The sequence below is a fragment of the Callorhinus ursinus genome, unplaced genomic scaffold (assembly GCF_003265705.2).
Source record: "Callorhinus ursinus isolate GAN/ISIS: 27379988/994484 unplaced genomic scaffold, GSC_fseal_2.0 scaffold21, whole genome shotgun sequence".
Taxonomy (NCBI): domain Eukaryota; kingdom Metazoa; phylum Chordata; class Mammalia; order Carnivora; family Otariidae; genus Callorhinus; species Callorhinus ursinus.
In genome coordinates this window covers 26,748,152-26,769,576 of record NW_027397083.1, presented here as the reverse complement: position 1 = coordinate 26,769,576, position 21,425 = coordinate 26,748,152, and the positions used below count along the sequence as shown (strand labels likewise).

The 21,425-nt window shown below is 41.0% G+C and overlaps 1 protein-coding gene across 4 annotated transcripts in view; it reads left to right on the top strand.

Annotated features, from left to right (window-relative positions):
* Positions 1-21,425, top strand: part of NELL1 (neural EGFL like 1) — an 857,163-nt gene that overhangs the window by 379,464 nt on the left and 456,274 nt on the right. For all 4 annotated transcript variants that reach the window (XM_073904919.1, XM_073904917.1, XM_073904918.1 and 1 more), the window contains exon 13: positions 20,712-20,837. In XM_073904919.1, the coding sequence (XP_073761020.1) occupies positions 20,712-20,837 (126 nt within the window). The remainder of the gene's footprint in view (positions 1-20,711; positions 20,838-21,425) is intronic.

Below are 21,425 nucleotides of genomic sequence, written 5' to 3'. Positions count from 1 at the left end.
ATTAATGTAGAGAACGTCTTCTGAAGCTTGGGCTTTCTTGGCCTGCTTACTTGCAAAAGAAAGAAATTCATTTTCATGTGGACCTTAACAAATGTTTTTTTTTTTTTTTTTTTGAAATGTAGTTGACACACATGATATTAGTTTCAGGTATACAAGGTAGTGTTTGACAATGCAATATCTTTGAGTATATCTGATGGAGGATATTTCTTTTTTTTAAGATTTTATTTATTTGACAGGGAGAATGCTCACAAGCAGGGGGAGCAGCAGAGGGAGAGAGAGAAGCAGACTCCTCACTGAGCGGAGAGCCCGATGTGGGGCTCGATCCCAGGACCCTGGGATCATGATCTGAGCCAAAGGCAGATGCTTAACAGACTGAGCCACCCAGGTGCCCCTCGAGGATATTTTCTGTTAGATGGAATTTGGATGTAAGGCAAAACCTCTAGCTCTTTGGGAGACAGATCAGAGTTTCACTCAGATACAGCATATACTGGTTCTGGTGAAAAGAATGCTGTTATAATATGTTCTCTCCCAACCAGTTCTATTATTAGGTATAATCTTTTTATGAGAATCATACTGAAAGAGCTGGAACTTCAAAATAAACACAGATTGAAACTCTGGCTCTGCCACTTGCTAGTCATATGGTCTTAGGAAATTTAATTAACTTTTCCAAACCTGACTTTCCTTTTCTATAAAGTGGAATCATATAGATCAAAGCTAATGAATGTACATTTCTTGGCATATAATATTCAGTAAATCGTAGCTGTTTTTATATGACATATGATATATCTTAGCCAACATCAGGCAGTTCATTTGTGACCAAATATCTTCTTACTAATAAATACTCCCTTCTCTGAAGGAAGACCTCTTTTGGACCTGGGAAATAGATCGCATTACTCAATAGATCTTACCCCACTGTTTAAAAGGCTTAGATAAAGACTTCAGAACATTTTCTGAGCATTATAAAATATGCTTAAGGAATTTCCAGCTAAGTTGAAAAGTGACCTTCATATAACTTTGGTTTAAATAACCCAGTTATGTGAGAAAGGGGACTTAGTGAATAAATGAGATTATTTCTAAAGCTGATAGCAAATGCACAGGAGCATAGATAGGAGTAGGTGATAATCTATGGAGGTTCATTTTCAATTTTAGAGGCAAATATTTAAAAAAAAATTTTAGCCTCCAATGAAGGACCTAGGCAGGAGAGAAAGTGTCCATTACAGGATCAATTCTTATCTGACCATGCTTCTAATTCTGACTTTTATGTTAATATCTAAGATATTCATCCTTGGTTTTATCCATTGCTGTCATCCTTCCAGGTATCCATACATCCAGTTATTCATCCTCAATGAAATGTTTTCAGATTTTTTTAGCCCATAGTTGATATTAGGTACTGTTTGTAATGGGTGTTAAAGACAAAGAAAGAGAAGATAGCCTTTGCTTTTGAAAAAATCAGGCCAGCAGAGGAGTAGACAAATGGATAAATACTGACGATATAATTTAACATTACAGAAGTTAACCGTATGGAATTTGAGGAGATAAGGCAGTTCTATTAAAGTAAGTCCTGAATCAGGAATAATATGTACAGGGTGCCATGGGGGACCCAGTAGAAAAATAGACGATGGAAAGGCAAGGCTTTTTTTGTGGAGGGAAATTCAGGATGGGCTCTGGATGCTAAGCCTATGTTTGCTAAAAGGACAGGTGAGTAGAACACCCATGTCTAAGGAACTATATGAGAAGTGGCATCCAGTAATCCAAGGTGATAAGATTTGAATTTGTTTTTAAGCATATGATTTTTTTTTTTTAAGATTTTATTTGAGGGAACACATATGTGCAAGAGCGAGCATGAGCAGGAAGAATGGTAGAGGGAGAAGGAGAAGCAGGCTCCCTGCTCAGCTCAGTCCCAGGCTCGCAGGATCATGACCTGAGCCAAAGGCAGGCTGAGCCACCTAGGTGCCCCTTAGCATAAGATTTTCTGAACAGCTTTATCGTTCTCTTGGTTGAAGTCTGTTACTAGGTCTCAGTAGTTCAGGATTTGGCTCAGTAGTGACTTGGGTTTGATTGCAAGTTAGACACATGGAATATCCATAGCGAAGTAGGAGGGAGGAGAGTAGGGAATGGGGACTACTGAGCAGATAACTCAGCAGTGAAGAAGGAACACTCTGATGCTCACTGCCTGGCTTGGGATCCTGGCTCTGGTAGGTACCGAACTCTTCTGTGCCTTAGTTTTCCCCATCTCTAAAACAGGATGAGTGATGCTACTGCCTAATGTTCTCGTGAGAATTAAATAAGTTAATACGTACAAAGAGCTTGGAACAGTGTCCAGCATACAGAAGTACTATGCGCTCCAGGAACAGCAACAGCCGCATCTGCCTCCTAGAGCGAAGGAGGAATACTGAAGCCCTTCTGCATTCCAGGCAACCGCTCTAGATATTTTATATATTTGATCAATTCTCAGAAACAATCCAGTGGGAGTATTTCGACAAAAGAGCCATTTTGTAGAAAAGGAAATAGGCAAAGAATATGTCCAAGGTATAGAGATGGGCTCCCCATCCAAATCTTTTCATCTGCTGTTAATACTTGTCATGCAGAGACCCCATAGCCAGAGAACATAGGGGTGTCCACGCAGTGAGAAGCTCTGGGATGCCCAGGGAGAGGACTAGGGTGAGCACACCTAACGGTGAAGGAGCTAGGAACAGGCTCAGTGCAGAAGAGTAGGCAGGGAGGCCATTCTCCTCAGAGTGCTCTGGTAGGATCAGTGTAGAGAACCCCATGGGAGTATGAGACCTAAGTCTAGTTTCCCATGAGCTATGGGAACAAGGGCAGGGCAGGCAGTGGTGTGCAACTAAATGTTTAGCAATGATTGGTTCAGAGATTGGGGGAGCAGAAGGCCTTGTTTATAGAGTTTGTTGATTTCCAGGCTTGAACACTGCTGCCAATGTGAAGTCATCAACTGGATTTGTAAACATAACAAGTAGTCAGATCTCATGAGCTCAGGCCAGCTGCAGCACCCCACTGAAAGCAGGAACCCAGCTCAACACTCCAGATGACAAATGAGTGGTTACCCTTGCCACCCACAAATGCCATCTTTTACCACTTGAGCAGAGTCCTCTTGTTGGGGGTGGGGGTGAGGGCGGTTTAGTTATCGTGGTGAAGTTGCCAGTAGTTCTTCCTCTTCCTTGGCCAGAAAACTCCCTAGCATTCAGTTTGGTTCCTTGGCAAAGGCTGTACTTGTCAACTGAACAGCTTCACCAGGCCTTTGACATTGCCTCTGATCAGCTCCTGCCCCTGCGGGAGCCATATGCCTTTCAATTTCTGTCATCTTGACCCACTGCACAAACTGCCAGGTCTTATCAATGGGCTTTTTAAAGTGACTACTACTAAAGTGACTACTTCCAATCCTATGTTGGGTGTCCTTTGACCTGATCTTTTTTTCTGCTTGTTTTTCCTCCCATTGCACTCTGTTCCCTGGAAACTCGGCTGCCTTTTAAACAAACGCCCTCGAACTTTGCAGAATGCCCCTCCATCTCTTAGCCTCCTTGAATTCCTCTGGGGATACAGCTCTGCTGTAGTTCTCTGAGTGAAGGTTGCATTTTCTTCCACACCGAAGGTATCTTGGAGCTCAAATATAGCATTGGCTTTTCCAAAGACAGCTTTGCTGCATTGAGAGTAGCATCTTCCATCCTCATACACAATCTTCTTTTGAAGTCCCGGCCATCTGCTCATAACACCTGCTATCCCTTCTAGTTGCTGTCAGTGACGAATATCCTGGCCACTCCTCCTCACTCACTGAGGTCTTTGGTATCTAGCTGCTTGGGCTTCACCTCCACGTGGAGCTATGCTATCGTTCTGGGCAAAAGTCCAGCCTGGGAGATTTTTATCTTTGGGACTATAATCGCCTTTACTCTCATACGTCTTCATTATGCTCCTGGTCTTGCTTTCACTTAACTGCTCCATCCCTAAAATCATAAACTCCCATCCCTAGGTAGAATATTGCAGCCTCGAGTTTGTGCACACACTCTCCACTTACCGACCCCCTGCAATCATACTTCTACCCCCATTCTACTGGCACTGTTCTTAATGTGATCACCAATACTCCCCTGTCAGATCCATGCTCTACGCATCACCAGAAGGATCTTTTAAAAAACTCATCAGTGATCCTGTCATTCTCTAGTGTAAAACCCTTTCATACTTCCATGTTAATTTGTTCGTTCATTTTACAGATCTAAGCAATGACCTAAGCAGTCCAAAGTTGCTGCTCTCAACACCTGCACACACCTCATTGCTGTTTTATTTAAGAATGAAATAAAAATATTTTTAAATTTTCCCTTCCCCCAAGTTGCTACCCGTCTAGCAGCTTGTATTTTCACGTAGCGCTTCTATCCCCCTTGACCTCAGGAATGAAGTGCACACCCCTTAGCATGGTATTCGAGACCTGCCTTGACCTGACCTGTGCTCACCGTCCTCATGCTTTCCTTTGCGGCTCCCCTCTACCTTTCAGTGCTGTGAAGTCACATGCCTGGATGTGTCTTCTCAACGCCCTTGGTCTTCCCTTTGGTAGTCCTTTTCTTTTCATGTCTTACCTTTTCCCTTATCGATCTTGTGAACATTTCTTTGTTTTTTATGACCGCATGTGTCATGCCCTTTGCTACATAGAATTGTTCATTACTTTCATGTGACCGTTGCATGCATATTTCCTCTAAAGCGCTTGCAGCGTCCTGTCTCCACTTATGAACTATGGAAGCCCCGGCCAAGCTGTCTTCATGTCTGTGACCACCCCACCCAGTATAGTCAGGCCCAGGGAAGCACTCTGTCCCTGCGGAACTGGCCATGACAAGTCTGCCTCCTCTGTCTTGCTCCACCCAACGTAGTGCAGCCAACAGTCCTTGGGAAGACCAGTGGCACTTCTTAATGGAGCTTTTGAGAGAGACCTGATGGCACCATTTAGTAAAAGAATCTGCACCTTGAATTAGGTGCTTCGGGGATGTAAGTGTGTAAGACCCTGAGGGAGGAGGCTGTCACTGATTGAGCTCTGGCCCTGTTTTCTTTCTCCAGCTTTCTTACCCAGTTCATTTTTGTGGGTAAGCATTCAATATTCTGTATCCTCCAATTCCATTTCCACCCCGTTCTCTCTCTCTCTCTCTCTCTCTCTGTTCTGTGGAGGGAGGTGTATTTTAGAATTCTAAAATTTGTTTGCAGCTCTCAGGCATGTCTCTAAATTAGGCCTCAATATCTATCTAAAAGGATGGATCTCAGCACTGTTTTTTAAATCTAGGAAATGCTATTATTATCATAATTATTATATCATGGGTATTTAAATTTACTTTTCCAAGATTGATTGTTTATCCAAGTTAGGAAGACCAATGCACCTATATCAGCCTTTAATGTAGTCAAGAATCTTATTTTGCCACTTGTGAAAGAGCTTTCCACTCAGAAATCATACATTTTGAGTCTTTATATGTAGGCATTTTCATTTTTCACAACTTAATGAACTAAGACAATACAGAACTCCCCCTCCCCCCCCAGGCAAGACCTTCCACACCATCATTGGTCCAAGGAATTGTACGTGCTCTCAGGCAGGGGAAGGGAAAAGTGAGTTTGTCTGGGCAGGACATGGCAGTCTTGTTGTGGCCAGTGGGGGGCCGGCAGGCTCCGAGGAAAATGACTTGCTCTTTTTGCCTTGCAAAGAACTTAGTCAAGGAGCCTCAGCGGGCTCAGTGGATGAGTCACTGACAGGCAGAGGGTAGTAACTTGAGGAGATACTCATTATGGCTGGGGTCCCCAGGGCTGGCCAGAGAGGAGAACCAGGCCTGGTAGCCTGTTGAAAAAGGCTACCTTTTAACCAAAAGAGTGAGAAGCAGCAGCTGAAGACATTTCTTGAGGTCTGAGATGCTGTGCAAGGTACGTAATGTGTGTAATGAGTCCATCTCATTGAATCTTCACAAAAACACTATTTCTCAGATGTGGAAACTCAAGTTCAGAAACATTAGGGGACTTTCCTAGAGTAACAGTAATTGGTAGCAAAGCTGGGATTTGAACTAAGATTTCACCATTGTTTTCTTTGTAGCTCCATGAATTTCAGCTACCCAGGGGCATACGTGTTTCCTCTTTCCTGAGAAAGGAGAATTGCAGGCTTGGCATTGTCCTCCCCATCCCACCCCCCATTTTTATAAAAAAACAACTTTAGGAGATAATCCACATATCATAAAGTTCACTGATTTAAAGTGTACAGATAATTGATTTTTGATACATTGCGTTATTTGACAAATGGTGGTAAAATATGTATAACCTAAAATTCGCCATTTTAGCCATTGTAAAGCCTACAGTTCAGTGGCATTAATTACATTCACAATGTTGTGCCACTATCACCACTCTCTCTTTTGGAAACATTTTCCTCACCCCACAGCATCCCTGTAACTGCTAAGCAATAAGGTCTCCTCTCTTTCTTCTCCCAGCTCCTGGAAACCTCTCATCTTTGGTCCAGCCACAGTGGTGAACCGTTTGGTGGTTCCTCAAAAACCTAAGCATGGAATTACCAGCTGGCTCAATAATTTTATTCCTAAATATATATCTAAAGGAATAGAAAACAGGGACTTGACTAGAAACTTGTATGCAATCTTCATTGCAGCGTTATTCACGTAAGCTAACAGGTGGATTGTTTGCTTTTTCCACTTCATCCCAACCACATGCTTAAGCCTATTCTTCACCATTGCAGCCCTGCTTAATTTTTTTAAACACAAAACAGTGTTTTAAAATACGCTAACCATGCTGTGCATTACACCTCCCGAACTGATTTTTCCAGTAACAAGACATTTGTACTTTTTGACTACCCCACCCCCCCCAATCTTTCACCCACCTCCGTCCCCACTCCGGCAACCACCAGTCTGTTTTCTATATGAGTTTCCTGTGTCTTTTTGTTTGTTTGTTTGTTTGTTTTGCTTTGTTTTAAATTCCACGTTTCGGTGAGATCATGCAGTATTTGTCTTTTTCGGGCTAATTTATTTCACTTAGTATAATACCCTCTAGATCCACCCATGTTGTCACAAATGGGAAGAGTTTTCTATGAGTGAATACTATTTCAGTGATCATATACACCATATTTTCTCTATCCATTTATCTGTTGATGGATACTTAGGTTTTTTCCATATCTTGGCTTTTGTAAATAATGATGCAGTGGACACGAGGGTACATATATCTTCTTGAATTAGTGTTTTTGCTTTCTTCAGATAGATACCCAGGAGTGGAATTGCTAGGTCAGATGGTAGATCTAGTTTCAATTTTTTGAGGAACCTCCATACTGTTTTCCATAGTGGTTCTACCCATTTACATTCCAGCCAACAGTGTACAAGTGTTTCCAGTTCTCCACATCCTCGCCAACACTTTTTTTTCTTAGTTTGTATTTAAATTCCAGTTAACATACAGTATACTATTAGCTTCAGGTGTACAACTTAGTGATTTAACACTTCATACAACACCCAGTGCTCATCATCACAAGTGCATCACTCATCACCTGTTTCGCCATCCACACCCCCCCCTCCTCCGGTGACCCTCAGTTTGTTCTCTATAGTTAAGAGTCTGTTTCTTGGTTTGCCTCTCTCTTTTGCTTTTCCCCTTTGTTCATTTGTTTCTTAAATTCCACATTTGAGTGAGATCATACGGTATTTGTCTTTTTCTGAGTTATTTCATTTAGCATAACTCTGTAGCTCCATCCATGTTGTTGCAAATGGCAAGATTTCATTATTTTTTACAGCTGAGTAATATTCTGAATATATATATCACATCATCTTTATCCGTTCATCAGCTGATGGACCCTTGGGGTGTTTCTATTATTTGGCTATTGTAAATAATGTTTCTATAAACCTTGGGGTTCATGCATCCCTTGGATAATATCCATTCACAAGTGTGCAGTGATACCTCCTTGTGGTTTTGATGTGCATTTCTTTGATGAATAGTGATGTTAAGCACCTTTCATTTACTTGTTGACCATTTGTATGTCTTTGGGAAATATTCAGATCCTCTGGTAATTTTTAATACAATTTTTTTGATGAATTTTATAAATTTTAAATAGTAACCCCTTCTCAGATAAATGATTTACAAATATTTTCTCCCATTCCATTGATTGCCTTTTCATTTTGCTGATGGTTTCCTTTGCTGGGCAGAAGCTTTTTAATTTGATGTAGTGTTTGATTCTATTTTGTATACTGGGCTTCCAAGTTAGATAATATTTCAAATAGAGGCAGGGCAGTATAGAACAGTGTTTCTTAAACTTTGTTTCATTATCTGCTGCCTAAGGTGTCTTTGAGACATTTTTTCCTTATCACTCTCCCATGAAATTTTAATACCACAGATGCTCCATATATCTGTTCACACACACACACACACACACACACACACACACACACACACTCTTTGGAGAATCACAACTTTTATATCTAAGATTTTTTTGTTCCCCCACGAGCTGCTTTTTGTCCCCCCCATCCCTTATAGGTGATTTCACTCTAGTTGAGAGCTGTGGCATGGAGAGTAAAGCACCACCTTGGGAGCCAGATCTACCTAGACTTGAGTTCTAGTTCTGCCCCTTACTTGTTATGTGACCATGGGCAAGTTGTTTAGTCTCTCCATGCCTTAATTTCTTCATCTGTACACTTGGGATGCTAAAAATACTACTTCAGAGGGTTATTATGAACGTTAAATGAATTAGTATGTGTTAGGGTGGTACCTGGCACTCAGTAAAAGCTATAAAATGTTAGCTATCATCTTTTTAAAGGGTTCTTCCATTTAAAAATATCTTAAGACCAGTGAACTACATGGAAACCAGCTTGTCTTCCATTTCCTGCCTTTTGAGTGATGTTTTTCATTCTGTTTTTGGATTGTATTTTCAGAGGAAAATAGGTTATGAGTCATTATTCTGTGTTATTTGTTTCCTGTCTTCCCATCCATTCACATTGTACACAAGTCTGGCCTTGGTGATTTTTAAGAACCAGCTTAAATACTTTATGGTTTTGATTTTCATATTGGAGTACATGGATTCAGTCAAATGTGTAAGAATTTGAAATTGGGAATAATGTTGGTTTCTGTTCAAGAAGATTATTTCATCTAAGGAATGTCTCCACGTGAGGAAACACACAAGAAGTAGCTTGCCTTTCTGAGTACATTCAGCTGATAGTCATTCGTCATACAGATAGATGCTGGAACACAGGTACTGGTTTTATTGAATCTAAGTTGTGTTCATTAACTACCTGCTCATTGGTCTACAGGACCCTGTTTGTGCAGTTCACAGTCTGATATTTAATCACTGGTTAATTTGGTGCTGTAGTGAATCAGACATAAACTTCTGGCATCAAATCATTTATTTTTATAAGACTAAAGCCTGTGCACTTTATTTTGACTGCATGGTAAGGGTGGTCGATAAATAATATGGCCAATTGTGACTACAGCAAATTGCTATTTAATTAACCAAGGAAGGTATATATTCTTATTGAGAAGGGGGAAGCTCAGGTGGCCTGTAGAGAGGAAGAAGAGAGTAGATGCCAAGATCATCTTCCAGCTGGTTAGCCTCTTGTGTGTCCATAAGACAAAAATATTAATATATGCCTATCTGGTAATTGTGAAGATGAAATGAATACATGCAAAGTGCTTAAAACTGTGCATGGCACAAAGTAGTGATCAATAAAGTCTACTTACTATAAAAAATTGAGACCAGAGATACAGAGGATATAGATGGCTTTCCTGGTGGTATTGCTCTCTCTCATCTCTTTCATTGTCAGCTGACTTTCCTTTATCTTCGTAAAGCAGAAGAACAGCTGACCAACATCTCCCCATTTCTCCCACACCCCAGCCCCTGTGACCACCGTTCTAGTCTCTGACAGTGTGTGTGTTTTTTTTTTAGATTCCCCATACAAGTGGTATCATACAGTATTTGTCTTTCTCTGATTTATTTCACTTAGCATGATACCCTTAAGGTCCATCCATGTTGTTCAAATGGTAATATTGCCTTTTTTCTCATGGCTGAATTATATTCTTTTGTACATATATGTACATGCAACATATTCTTAATCCATTCATCTTTTTATGGTTAAAGAGTACAAACTTCCTGTTATAAGATGAATAAGTTGCTGGTATTTAATGTACCATGGTGCATGGTGATCACTAGCAGGGTGATTCTAGTTAATGATGTTGTATTATATATTTGAAAGCTGCTAAGAGAATAGATCTTAAACCTTATTACCACAAAAAATGTGGCAGTTACGTGATAGAAGTATAAGCTAAGGTTATGGTGGTAATCATTCTGCATTATTTTAGTGTATCATATCTATGTGATACACCTTAAAGTTACACAGTGTTATATGCCAATTATATCTTGCTAAAACTGGGGGGGGGATAAAGAATTGTTGCCCAATTCAATCAGTGATAAGGGAAGGTCATCAACATTTTATGAAGACATCTTCTTGCCTTCCCAAGACTCAGATATCTTGTGGGTGAATTTTTCCCCAATTCCCTTTGTTGGAATTAAACATTTCTTTCTCTAGTAGGACTTAGATTGCCCTCACAAGGTTCATGTTCATGTGACCGTCTCTCTGCTAGATTACGTTCTTTTTTTTTTTTTTTTAAAGATTTTATTTATTATCTGAGATAATGGGGGAGAAAGAGAGCATGAGAAGGGGGAGGGTCAGAGGGAGAAGCAGACTCCCCGCTGAGCGGGGAGCTCGACGCGAGACTTGATCCCGGGACTCCAGCATCATGACCTGAGCCGAAGGCAGTTGCTCAACCAACTGAGCCACCCAGGCGCCCGAGATTACGTTCTTCATTGGCTTTTTTTTTTTTTTCATTTCGTGTAAAAGCCAGAAGACTGGGACCACATTCCACTGACCTTTGGATCTTTACTTCCAGTGGAATCCAGCAGTCTCTTAACACCTTTTGAATTTCCTTTCCTAAATGTAGGGAAGACCAGAGACCGTGGTAGCTTCTACATTTCCAGCGTGTTCTTTGTTAGTCCAACTGACGCACAACTCTTGAGAAAACCTTAGACCCCTTTGGAAGAACTCACTGGTTTTGTTGATATCTTTGGCTGAAGTAGAATTCAGATACAGGTGGATTCAGATAGGCTGGGGCACATCCTGAGGCCAAAACTGAATTAACTTTCACTCACTGTGCTGCTTTCCTTGCAGACATTTCATATCAGGTTATGGACATTCTCAAAGGTCAGAATGCCAGGCTGGGAAGAAAGTCTTAAGGTGGTGTCTTACAGTGCTTTTCCAATGTCACCTAGAAATTGGTATGCTTTGATTTCCAATGGCACAGAGATATGCTATTTTATGACAGTGTTTGATTCAGAAATTGAGCCCATCAGGGAAAATAAACATCCTGGCATGGGTTTTTCAAATATCTGACATAGCTATATTTGGAAAATACATTTAAATGTCATAAAACCAACAACCTAATTTCTAGATTATGGTGTATGTAACTCTAGGAAGACTTTTTTACTATGCATGGGATGACCAAAAGGTTACTTGGATTTTTTATCTGCAAATACTCGATTTGGCAAGCGACATATTTGTTTGACACCTATCTTAGAAGATGATGTAAAAGTCCATTTCACCAGGCAACAGAGAAACTTAGAGTCATTTTCTTACTTTGGAGCTGCCTAAGAAAACACTATAGACTGGATGGCTTCGATAGTAGAAATGAATTGACTCACCATACTGGAGCCGGGAAGTCTGAGATCAGGGTGTCACTGTGGTTGGGTTCTTGTGAAGGCTCTCCTGGCCTACAGATGGTTGTGTTCTCCTTGTGTCCTCACATGGCAGAGAGTGAGCAGGGACAAACTATCTAGAGCCTCTTCATATGAGAGCATACATCTCTTCTTGAGGCACCACTCTCATCATGTCGTCTAAACATAATTACCCCCCAGAAGCCCCATTTCCAAATGCCATCATAATGGAGGTTAGGATTTCAACACATAAATTTGAAAGGGGTGCACAGTTTAGTCCACAGAAGTTATCTAGGCACCTCCCTAGGTTGTCTAACCATTTTTTCCCCCCTTCTCTTTCTCCTTCCCTTCCTCCATGTCATCCTTCTCCCTTTTTGTTGTCTTCCTCTCTCCCTTCTTCCTTTTGCTCCTTTCTTCCTTGCTCCGCTAAGGCTCCTTGTGATAACATGCTTTAAGGCACATTCATGGGTTGAATCCGATAAATATATTTTGCTTGGTTTGAAATGTTTGGGAAAAGAAGGAACACAAATTCTAAAAAAATTAATGCTTGAATATGCAACTTCTCTAGAAAGATCAGAGGTCTAGCCCAGTCTCTGAGAGGTAGTACTAGACGGTTCAGAGTTAGACTCTGAAGCCCTTCTACCAGAATTCATATCTTGGCTGTCCAGGTATATCTCCTAGCTATGTGACCGTAGACAATTTACTGAACGTTTCTAAACTGCACTTAGCACATAGTGCCGTGTGGTGATGTCTTATTACTCCTTCATGGCATTATCTGACTGGAGCTCTGGTTGTTCACAGTCCAAACTCTTGCTATTGTCTTTCCACCACTGAGGTTCAGTGTCACTGTCCATGAGTCCTTGGCCTTGCACTATGCCTTCTCCCTAAAAGAAAGAACCATTTTGTTGTTGTTGTTGTTGTTGTTCTTGGAAGTAGGAAAATGAAAGATTGATGTATGTTTTAAGAAAAATAAGAGACAAAAATGTATTTCTTTGTTGAAGGGACCTATTTTGCATATAGATTTTCTACCTGGCTTCTGTTAGGCATTTGGTTTATAGTCCTTGCTTCAGGAAGAAAACCATAATTATAGAGAAGCATGAGCATTGGATAAAACACTAGTTTCAGAGCTAGAAGACCTTGCTTTTGTTAAAATCTCAATGATTATCTATCTACCTTCGGGGCTCTATTTCTATCTTCTCTGGACTTCTTTCATCTGAAATAGGGCATAATAATCTGTATCTTGTCTATCAGACTGGATTTTTATAAGTTCAAGTCAGAGATCATAGAGACTTTAAAAAATATCCAGTCTGACACAGTGGGAGAGTATTGATAATTCTAATATAACAACTGACTGGCCAATGCCACCATGTTTTTATAACTCATGATTTCTGCAAATGCAGGAGATTAAAGTCTGGTAGAATTGCCCTGCAAGTTAATTTACTGGTCTATGGAGAACTTGCCCAAATCCGTGCTTTTGTATGAATATATGTTTGCTAGATCTAGCTGTTCTTGGTTTTCAGGGGAGGAGCCAACTCAGTTGACAATAGGTATCAAGGAACAGTGAGAACACTTGGGTCATCTGAATAGTATTCTCTAGAACTTGTGTCTTCAGAAAGTTTCTGGAACATCAAGCTCCTCAAAACAGGAGGAGAGAGGGGAGAAAGTGCTTCAGTAGGCTTTTATGATCCGTGGACAGAAAAATTTGAATATGTCAAGAACTTTAGGATGGAGGGGGCTGGGTGGTCTTTAGATACTCTCTGGTCCAACTCCCTGATTGTATTGATGGGAAAATCAAGGTCTAGAGGAGAAAAAGTGACTTGCCAGTTCTGTAGTTAGCTAACAGAAAAAGCGGGAACATAACCTGACTCTTGACTGTCAATCCAGTGCCCTTGGTCCAGCAGTCAGAGTAGAACAAGTATGCTTCTTGGAGTCACAGGGACCTGGGTTGAAATTCTAGGTACTCTGTATGTAATTTCCGATGCTAGTCCATGGGATGGAAATAATGAGATGGGATATCCACAGAGCTTGCAACAGAGCACAGTCTCAGTAAATCTTGGTTTGCTTTCCCCAGTCTGTTTCCTTTTTAAATATGCACGAGAGGTAGGCATAACCACCTCGCACCAACCCCCCAGCTCCAACCTTTTCTGTATTGCCCTTTTCTAGGAAATTCTTACAAACAAGTCTGAGTAGAACACACCATTTTATCAAGAGAATTCTTTGCATTTGCTTCTATCTTTGCTACCCAGACCCTGCACTCTAATTTAATGATGATAATGCCAAATTCGGTTCTATGTTTGCTCTGAACTCTTATGCAGATGGAGGCTGGTGATATATGAAGAATCATTATGCCACATCAAGTTTCATTTTAAAGTCCATAAGTATACCTTTTTAAAATGAAAACAAACTACTTCACCATCCTGGGGAGGGACATAAATCATGTATTTTTATTACCTCAAAAGACCACCAGAAGATGAGCTCCAATATTTCAAAGGTGACAAGCAATCTATACGAATGAATCGTAATTTGAGCCCCATTATACTCGAGCTGATATATACTGCAGTGGGGTTTATAGATGTTTCTCGAAAAATATGAAAAAGAAAACAACCAGGTCTTTTGTCTGTAGTTTCTAATCCTAGAGGAGGCAATCAGTCTTACGCAACCAGCATAGAGACTGTATCAAGCTGTGGGTTCAAGGTGGGAGCAGAATGCTGCTACCTGTTTTGGGGCTCTGGGTCACTGGAGCCTAAAGTGTGAAAGTGTTAAGAGTGATTTAAAAGAGCCAAAGAACCAGTGATGCATGGTGTAGCATCGCTCTTCGAACAGAGTATAATACCAGAACAAATGTTAGGAACAGCTTTGCACACAGACATAGAATTTGGAGATCTACTTGTTTCCATATGCTTCCTGGCCGCATCAGATGTATCTAACAGAGTTATAGGATTGAATCATTATTGAGGGCTAGAAATGCTACAGTGTGGACTGTGCCAACTTTGAAATCAGACCATGTGTATTCAAACCCAGGCTCCTAGGCTTCTGACTTTGTGCCTTGGGCAAGTGACCTAATAATCTCTGAGCTGCATTCCCTCATCATGACATGGGGCTACCTACTTCCTTCAAGAAGAATAAATGGAGTGATGAGACGCTATCTGGTGAATATGTAGCACAGTGTTTAATACATAGAAATGACATCTATGAGAAATACTCATAAAAATGAGTACTAACCGGGTGCCAGGCGGCTGTTCCTAGTTTTACCCTCTGAGATGATACACATTGAACCTCAAATTCTTCTTGGTATTACCCTGTGCCTAATGGTGCAGTTTTTTTTTTTTAATCCATTTATCCTTCCAGTAATTAGGTTAACTGTTGTTCTTATAAAAACTTCTTAGACTGATTGAGACCTTTAACTTGAACCTGGACTAGAGTGTGTCCAGCCCCCACCTTGAGGTTCAGCCTTAGGTGGAGCCTCTTGTCTCCTGGATTTGGATTGAGTGTCACACCTGGAGAGACCATTGCTTGAGAAAGAAATCGGCTTCAGGCAGAACACCTGCACCACCTGGGCAAAGGTCAGACGGCTTTCGGGTTAAAAATCCTTGGTTCTTTGGGCCCTATGCATTTCTCTCTGTGAGCATCAGTTCATTCCTTCATTAGGGAGTTCTGTCTGGGGTTTGTTTGCTTGTTGTTGTAATTATTCATTACCTTTGAAAGAATCTTTCTGAACAGTATGCACCGTTTGTCTTAGGCTCATCTTAAAAATCTCAGCTCACTAGTTCTCAAGATTGTTTTCTCAGGATATCTCAACTCTGAAGATGTTCGTTAATTCTGTTTTGATTCTTTCTATAATCAGATTTCCTTTTGAAGCACTCTTGAGTCCTATCAGAACTGTCTGCGGGGTTGATGAGGCAATCTTTTGTTTCAGCAAATGAGTTGCTAGTCCATCCCCAGCCCCATCCTAAAAATGGAGAAATTCTCATTTCCTTCCTTCTGTATTATTGCTTCAAGAGACCCAGCTAGATGACTCTAAACACTAGACAATTTTTTTTCCCTCCCCTCTGCGTTAGTTATACCATCAGGTATTTTTATATCTGGTGTTTGCATAATGGGGGATAGGCAACAAAGATAAGGTTGTAACAGTTTAATTCTCTGGTATGTTTGTCAACTTTTCTGCTTTATTTTGGTGCTTTTTCTGGACTGGTACCAGGAAATTATGAGATCTGCAAGAGTTGAAATTATCAGTGGTATGAAGTGAAAATGAAAACAGCTTAAAGACACTTCACTGGAGCAGTGGGGATGTATGGCATGGGGTCCTTTGTGACTTGGAGAGAGTAAAGGTTGAAGAAATTTATGTGAGAAATTCTCCCTGGGATCTTCTAACCATTCCCTTGTCCTGTTTTTGAAAATATTTTTATTTAGGGTCTTAGAATCCTCTGAAACAAAGGGATGGTTTGGCTGTTTGAGTCAAAATAAGCTTGTTACAGCCGAGTAACTCCTTCAAATCTCGATAAGGCAGATGCCTCTCATCAGTTATCCAGTGGCCTAAGGGAAATGAGCCAGGAGTTTCTCTCTGGGAGGAGCTGACAAGGGTCCATGACAGGGAAACATTCATTGTAGTCAGCAGCCTGGTTGGCAGCTGTGGCCCATGGGCCTGACTAGTTTCTCATCCTAAAGAATGTCTGGGCATCCTGGCAGAATGAGATGGAGTTCAGTGTGGCTATCTCTCTGAGAGTAAAATACCAAGGTGATCTAGCCTTCAGCTTGGCCAGCTCCAGTCCATTCTCTTCACTACAGCTGAGTGGTATTTTAAAAACAAATTGGTTTGTGCCCCTGCCTTGATTAACATCTAGACTCCTTCCTGTGGCCCACAAGGCTCAGCAGGATCTGGCCTGAGCTTATCTTGCCAGTTTCACTTTAAATAGACAAAGCTCCTTCCCCTAATTCTTCTCCAACATTCTTCTCTGCCTCGTATGTTATTCCTCTCCCCTTCACCTGTTTCACTTCCGTTTTAGGTCTTCAGTGAAACATCATGTCCACAGAGACTGCTCCTCTGGCCCTCTCGGACCACATCCAATCCCCCTGTTAAAAGGTCTCCCGTTCTTGGTACAACTTACAAGTTTCGCCCAATGTCTTGCCAGGCTGTGAGGTTAATGGTGGCATTTTGTTCATCCTCTGCTTCAGGGCCTAGTAGAAGGCTAATTAATGTTCATGACTCAGTGATTCTCTCCCTTCGTAACTCTACAGAGACAACAAGTTTAGCCTCTGGAGTTTCCCTTACTTTTCCCCACCTCCGGTCTCTACTTGGTGAATTTCTGTTCATCTTTTAAGATCAAGCTTAATGATCTCTTTCTTTTAGATACCTTTCCTAGTCACCTTTCTACCAGCCAGGGTGGGCTCAATGGCTTAAATGAACAAAAGCATATTTGTAGCTTATGCAACATATTGATCAGGCTTGTCTGGTTGCCTACTCCTCGCTCAGGGACCCAGGCTGAGAATGTCTCCATCTCTGTGCTTCCATGATTTCCAAAGCAGGGACAGGAAAATGTGGTAAGCCAGCTGCTGGCTCTTAATCTTTCCCCCTAGAGGTGGTATGCTTTGCTCAGACATCATGCCCAGTCATATAGCTATGCTTAACTTCAAAGAGGATGGGGAAGTACATTTGTATGATGTACCCAGGAAGAGGAAAACTGGTAATGTTTGAGGAACAACACTGATGCCAACCAACTCCCTCCAATGCCTGGCTTCTCTTGGTATTTATTCCCAGCCTCTCACTTACAATGATCTATTCTTCCACTCCCCCATCGTTGCACAGAAGACCTTAAAATCAACAATAACTGAATCAGCTCCAAAATATTAATGTCAAGCACACACTTTATAACCCCGTCTCTTCGCTTTCTAGCTCATGCATTCTAGTACCCTCATGGAAACTGCAGTTGGGGTTCCCTAAGAGGCAAACTTTGAGATGGAGGCTGGCATGCAGGAAGTTTATTAGGGAGTGCTCTTGGGATGAAGGCCTCTAAGGAAGGGAAGAATGCAGGACTGGACAGAGGGAGAAGTTAGCTCAATATCACTGAGTGCTCTGAAATCTGGATGGTCCCTTAGAATTATCTTGAGCTGGGGTAAATGAGAAGCAGTCTTTGTTGTAGCTCACTCCCAGGATGAAAGTGTGACTGACTGTATTATCTCTCATTAGCCAAGGACAGTTTCCCTAAAAGGATAACAGCTGATGATTGTTAGCAGGCAATACTCCCAGTAGCTGGGGGATTAAGTTCTTTAGTTCTGAAGTGAGGTCTGAGAGGTACAGCAGAGTGCCCACCCCTAATACCCAGTCCATTTCAGCTGTCTTTCTCCATCTTCATGTGCTCACATCTCTCCTAATTAGCCGCGATTCCTTGGCACTTCATCGTCATCATCTCTTTCTTTAGACCCTCAATTCCCCTGTATCTCTGTTTACTCATTATATCTGCATAAGAATTCATCTCTGGTTACACCCTTCTACTGCCCCCAAATACCTGAATGAAATTGGAGAAAAACACAGGTCCATGCTGACTGCTCTCACTTAACTCATTCGTGATCACAAATCACAGCCGCTCCTCAGCCACCGTACTATATGCTCTGAGTAAATGTTTGTTCTCTTTTATCAACATGACTAATACCTTATCCCCCTCCTTAAATATCTGATACCTCCTCCCTTTCTTAAATCTCAGACGTTACCCTCTCTTTTCATTTAACTGAAAAAATAAAAATAAGTGAAGGAGAATGACTTCATCTTACCACCAACTATGCCAATGCATCTCCATGTCTTCCCTTATCTCAGCTTTGTTCTTATTGTAGAGATGACTTGCTCCATTCTGTGTACTGCTTCCCCCCCGGATTTGGCTCCTGCAATGATCTCTTTCTTCTATATCATCAGTTTGCTTCACTCGTATCGAATCCTTTCCCAAAGTGTACAAACGTGCTGTGATCGCTCCCATCCTGAAGTAAGACACTCTCGACACCAAGTCTCTCCAGAACTACTACCCCATTTTTCTTTATGGGAAAAAAAATCTCAAAAGGTTTGCCTTGTTTTTCTGTCTCTATTCCCTCCTCTTCCATCCCGTCTTTAATTGACTCAAGTCAGGCTTTTCTCCACCACCTTCCCAAATCTACTCTTCTTCCGTCAAGGTCACCGTGAACTGCTTCATGCCCAATCCAGTGGTTAGTGATGTCCTGATCTTATTCAGCTTCTTAGCCGATGACAAAAGTGATCATTACTCCTTTCCTGAAACCCTTTTCCTCTCGACTTTTGTGATACCACTGTTCTGTGAAGCAAAATGCTTAAATGATGTCAGGTATCGACTTGTTAAAGAATTCTAATGCTCTGGGTGCCAGAAAGATCTGAACTACACCTCATGCTCGGTTACTATTCTGTCTTAAATTCGTGGGGGAGTTCCCTTCATACCCCAGCTTGATAGAATCTTATATAGTTTTTATATTCGGCTGTCCATTTATTTTAATTGTGCATTGTCTTGGATCATTTTTGGAAGAACATGATCTTGTATAAGTAGAACACTTTATTGCCTGAAGCATTTCAGTGATTTCTGGTGTTTTGCACTTACAGTTAAGCAAGTCTTGCTAACTGTGTGTCTTTCTAGGACCTCAGTTACTCCACAGTAACTTTTATTTATGGGCTGACAGATCTTTAGTGCTGAAAAGAATCTGGTATTATTTAAGTGTGTTTTATTAAGAAATAAGTCAATCCACTTTTACTTTTATATAGATAAGTGAGATTCCTAGTGCCTCAATATAGCTGTTTTTATCCTCTGTTTCTACACATGAAGTGCCTTAGGACTTTGGTGATTACCTTAATAGTAACACCATGGTTGACTGTCATTTTCAAGGTGCTTTCATGAAGTAAATCATAGTAAATAAGAGATTGACTTCTGAGTTCAAATCCTGGGTATAGCATGTTCTAACAGGATGACTTTGTGCCAGATATTTAACTTCTCTAAGGCCCAATTTTCTAGACTTCAAAATGTCAGTAGTGCTGCGTGTACTTGGATCATGGAATTGTATGTGAATTACATTAGATAATTTAATGATGTAAAGCAGTAGGTTTAGAACTGGCCTGTATGACAAACTGATAAGAACCTTGAGACTCAGCATGGTTAAATGCATGTCACAGGCTAGTAACTGGAAGAACCAGAACTCTCATTGTGTTAGGTCCTTATGCTGTGCTGTGATCCTTTCCTCTCCATCTCCATAAGCACTCGGAGTAAAATGAACATTTAAGGCATTTCTGAAAACAACTTCCAGAAAAGACTAAAGTCTGTACTTAAGGTTGTAGGTTATTTCAGTTCTTACCATGAATGCTTATGAGGAAGCTGGTGATGCCCTGACCTCCATTTCAGAGAGAAAAAGATCTTTTTGTTGAATCAGCCCATTATTCTGTCACATGGGAAGGATCTCCAGGTCAAGGAATGAAAGATGTCAGTTTGCATTAGACAACAGCTGTTGTCTGTATTCACAGTACAACATGGGAGAAACTGGCTGCGCCATCATTTTTTAACAGATGGATTAAAGCGTGTCTTAGTAAGACACCTGAGCAGAGAGGCCTGGATCCCCTTGATCTCTCTGATAAAAGCTACACCATGTACAGTGGACACCTAATAAATATTAATTGGTATCAACTCACTGGACTCAGAACTCTTTGATTTTGGATGTTTAAATCCAGCATCCTTCTTGGTGAGAGACTAATAGACTAAGATTGAATAGCAGATTCAATCTTCATACTTCTTGGTTTCTTAACTGTTAACATCTCACCATGCATCTTTCTCGAAATACTTTCAGCTCAAGATGGGATCTAATGAACCTGAATGCAGTTGAATTTGCATTTAAGTTTTGTGTTTACTGCATCTTGCTTTTTCTTTTAGCTTTGATCGGCATTTGCCTTTTTAAATTTCATTGTAAAATGAGCACACTAAATAAAGTTCATTCACTTAACTGCGATGTTGCTTCTTTTGTTCTCCTTCAGATATTGATGAGTGTGCAGCTAAGATGCATTACTGTCATGCCAATACTGTATGTGTGAACTTGGCTGGGTTATATCGCTGTGACTGTGTCCCAGGCTATATCCGAGTGGATGACTTCTCTTGCACAGGTGAGCATGAAGAAGCAACACTGTTTTTCTGATTCAGTCCTTCTCTCTGCCATATGTGTGTTGTTAAATTTAACTCTAAGTGTACTAGGTAGTACTGTAACCCAGCTAGTTTTTCTCTTGCACTGTTTCACCCTCCCCTTTGGAGAAAAAAGTTGTAAAAAAAATTTTGCCTGCGTAATTTATTTCTACTCCCAGTGGACTTAGAGATATCAGTTTTAAGAATGGAAAAGTATCAAACTATTTTTCTTCTATCATGCTGAAATGTTTTTGTATATAAGAAAATGTACTTTGTTCCCATTGGGAAAGACAAGGATTAAATTTAGAGGGGCAGTGGAGTACCTGGTGGGCAGGAATTGGGCATGTATGGGAGCCAGTCAAGACTCTGGATTGACATATGCTGATGGTCAGTTTCCCCTATATGGCAGGGCTCTCAGCACTAAACTGGCATTCTAGGGATATGGGCGGTGCCTTCGTGTGAGCAACGCTGGCTTTGTGGGGCATTTGGTTTGGGGGTTCCAGTATACTTCCAATTATATATATATGGAGGTATGAACAGTAAATTGGTTAAGGATGGTAGAAAGTTCTGAG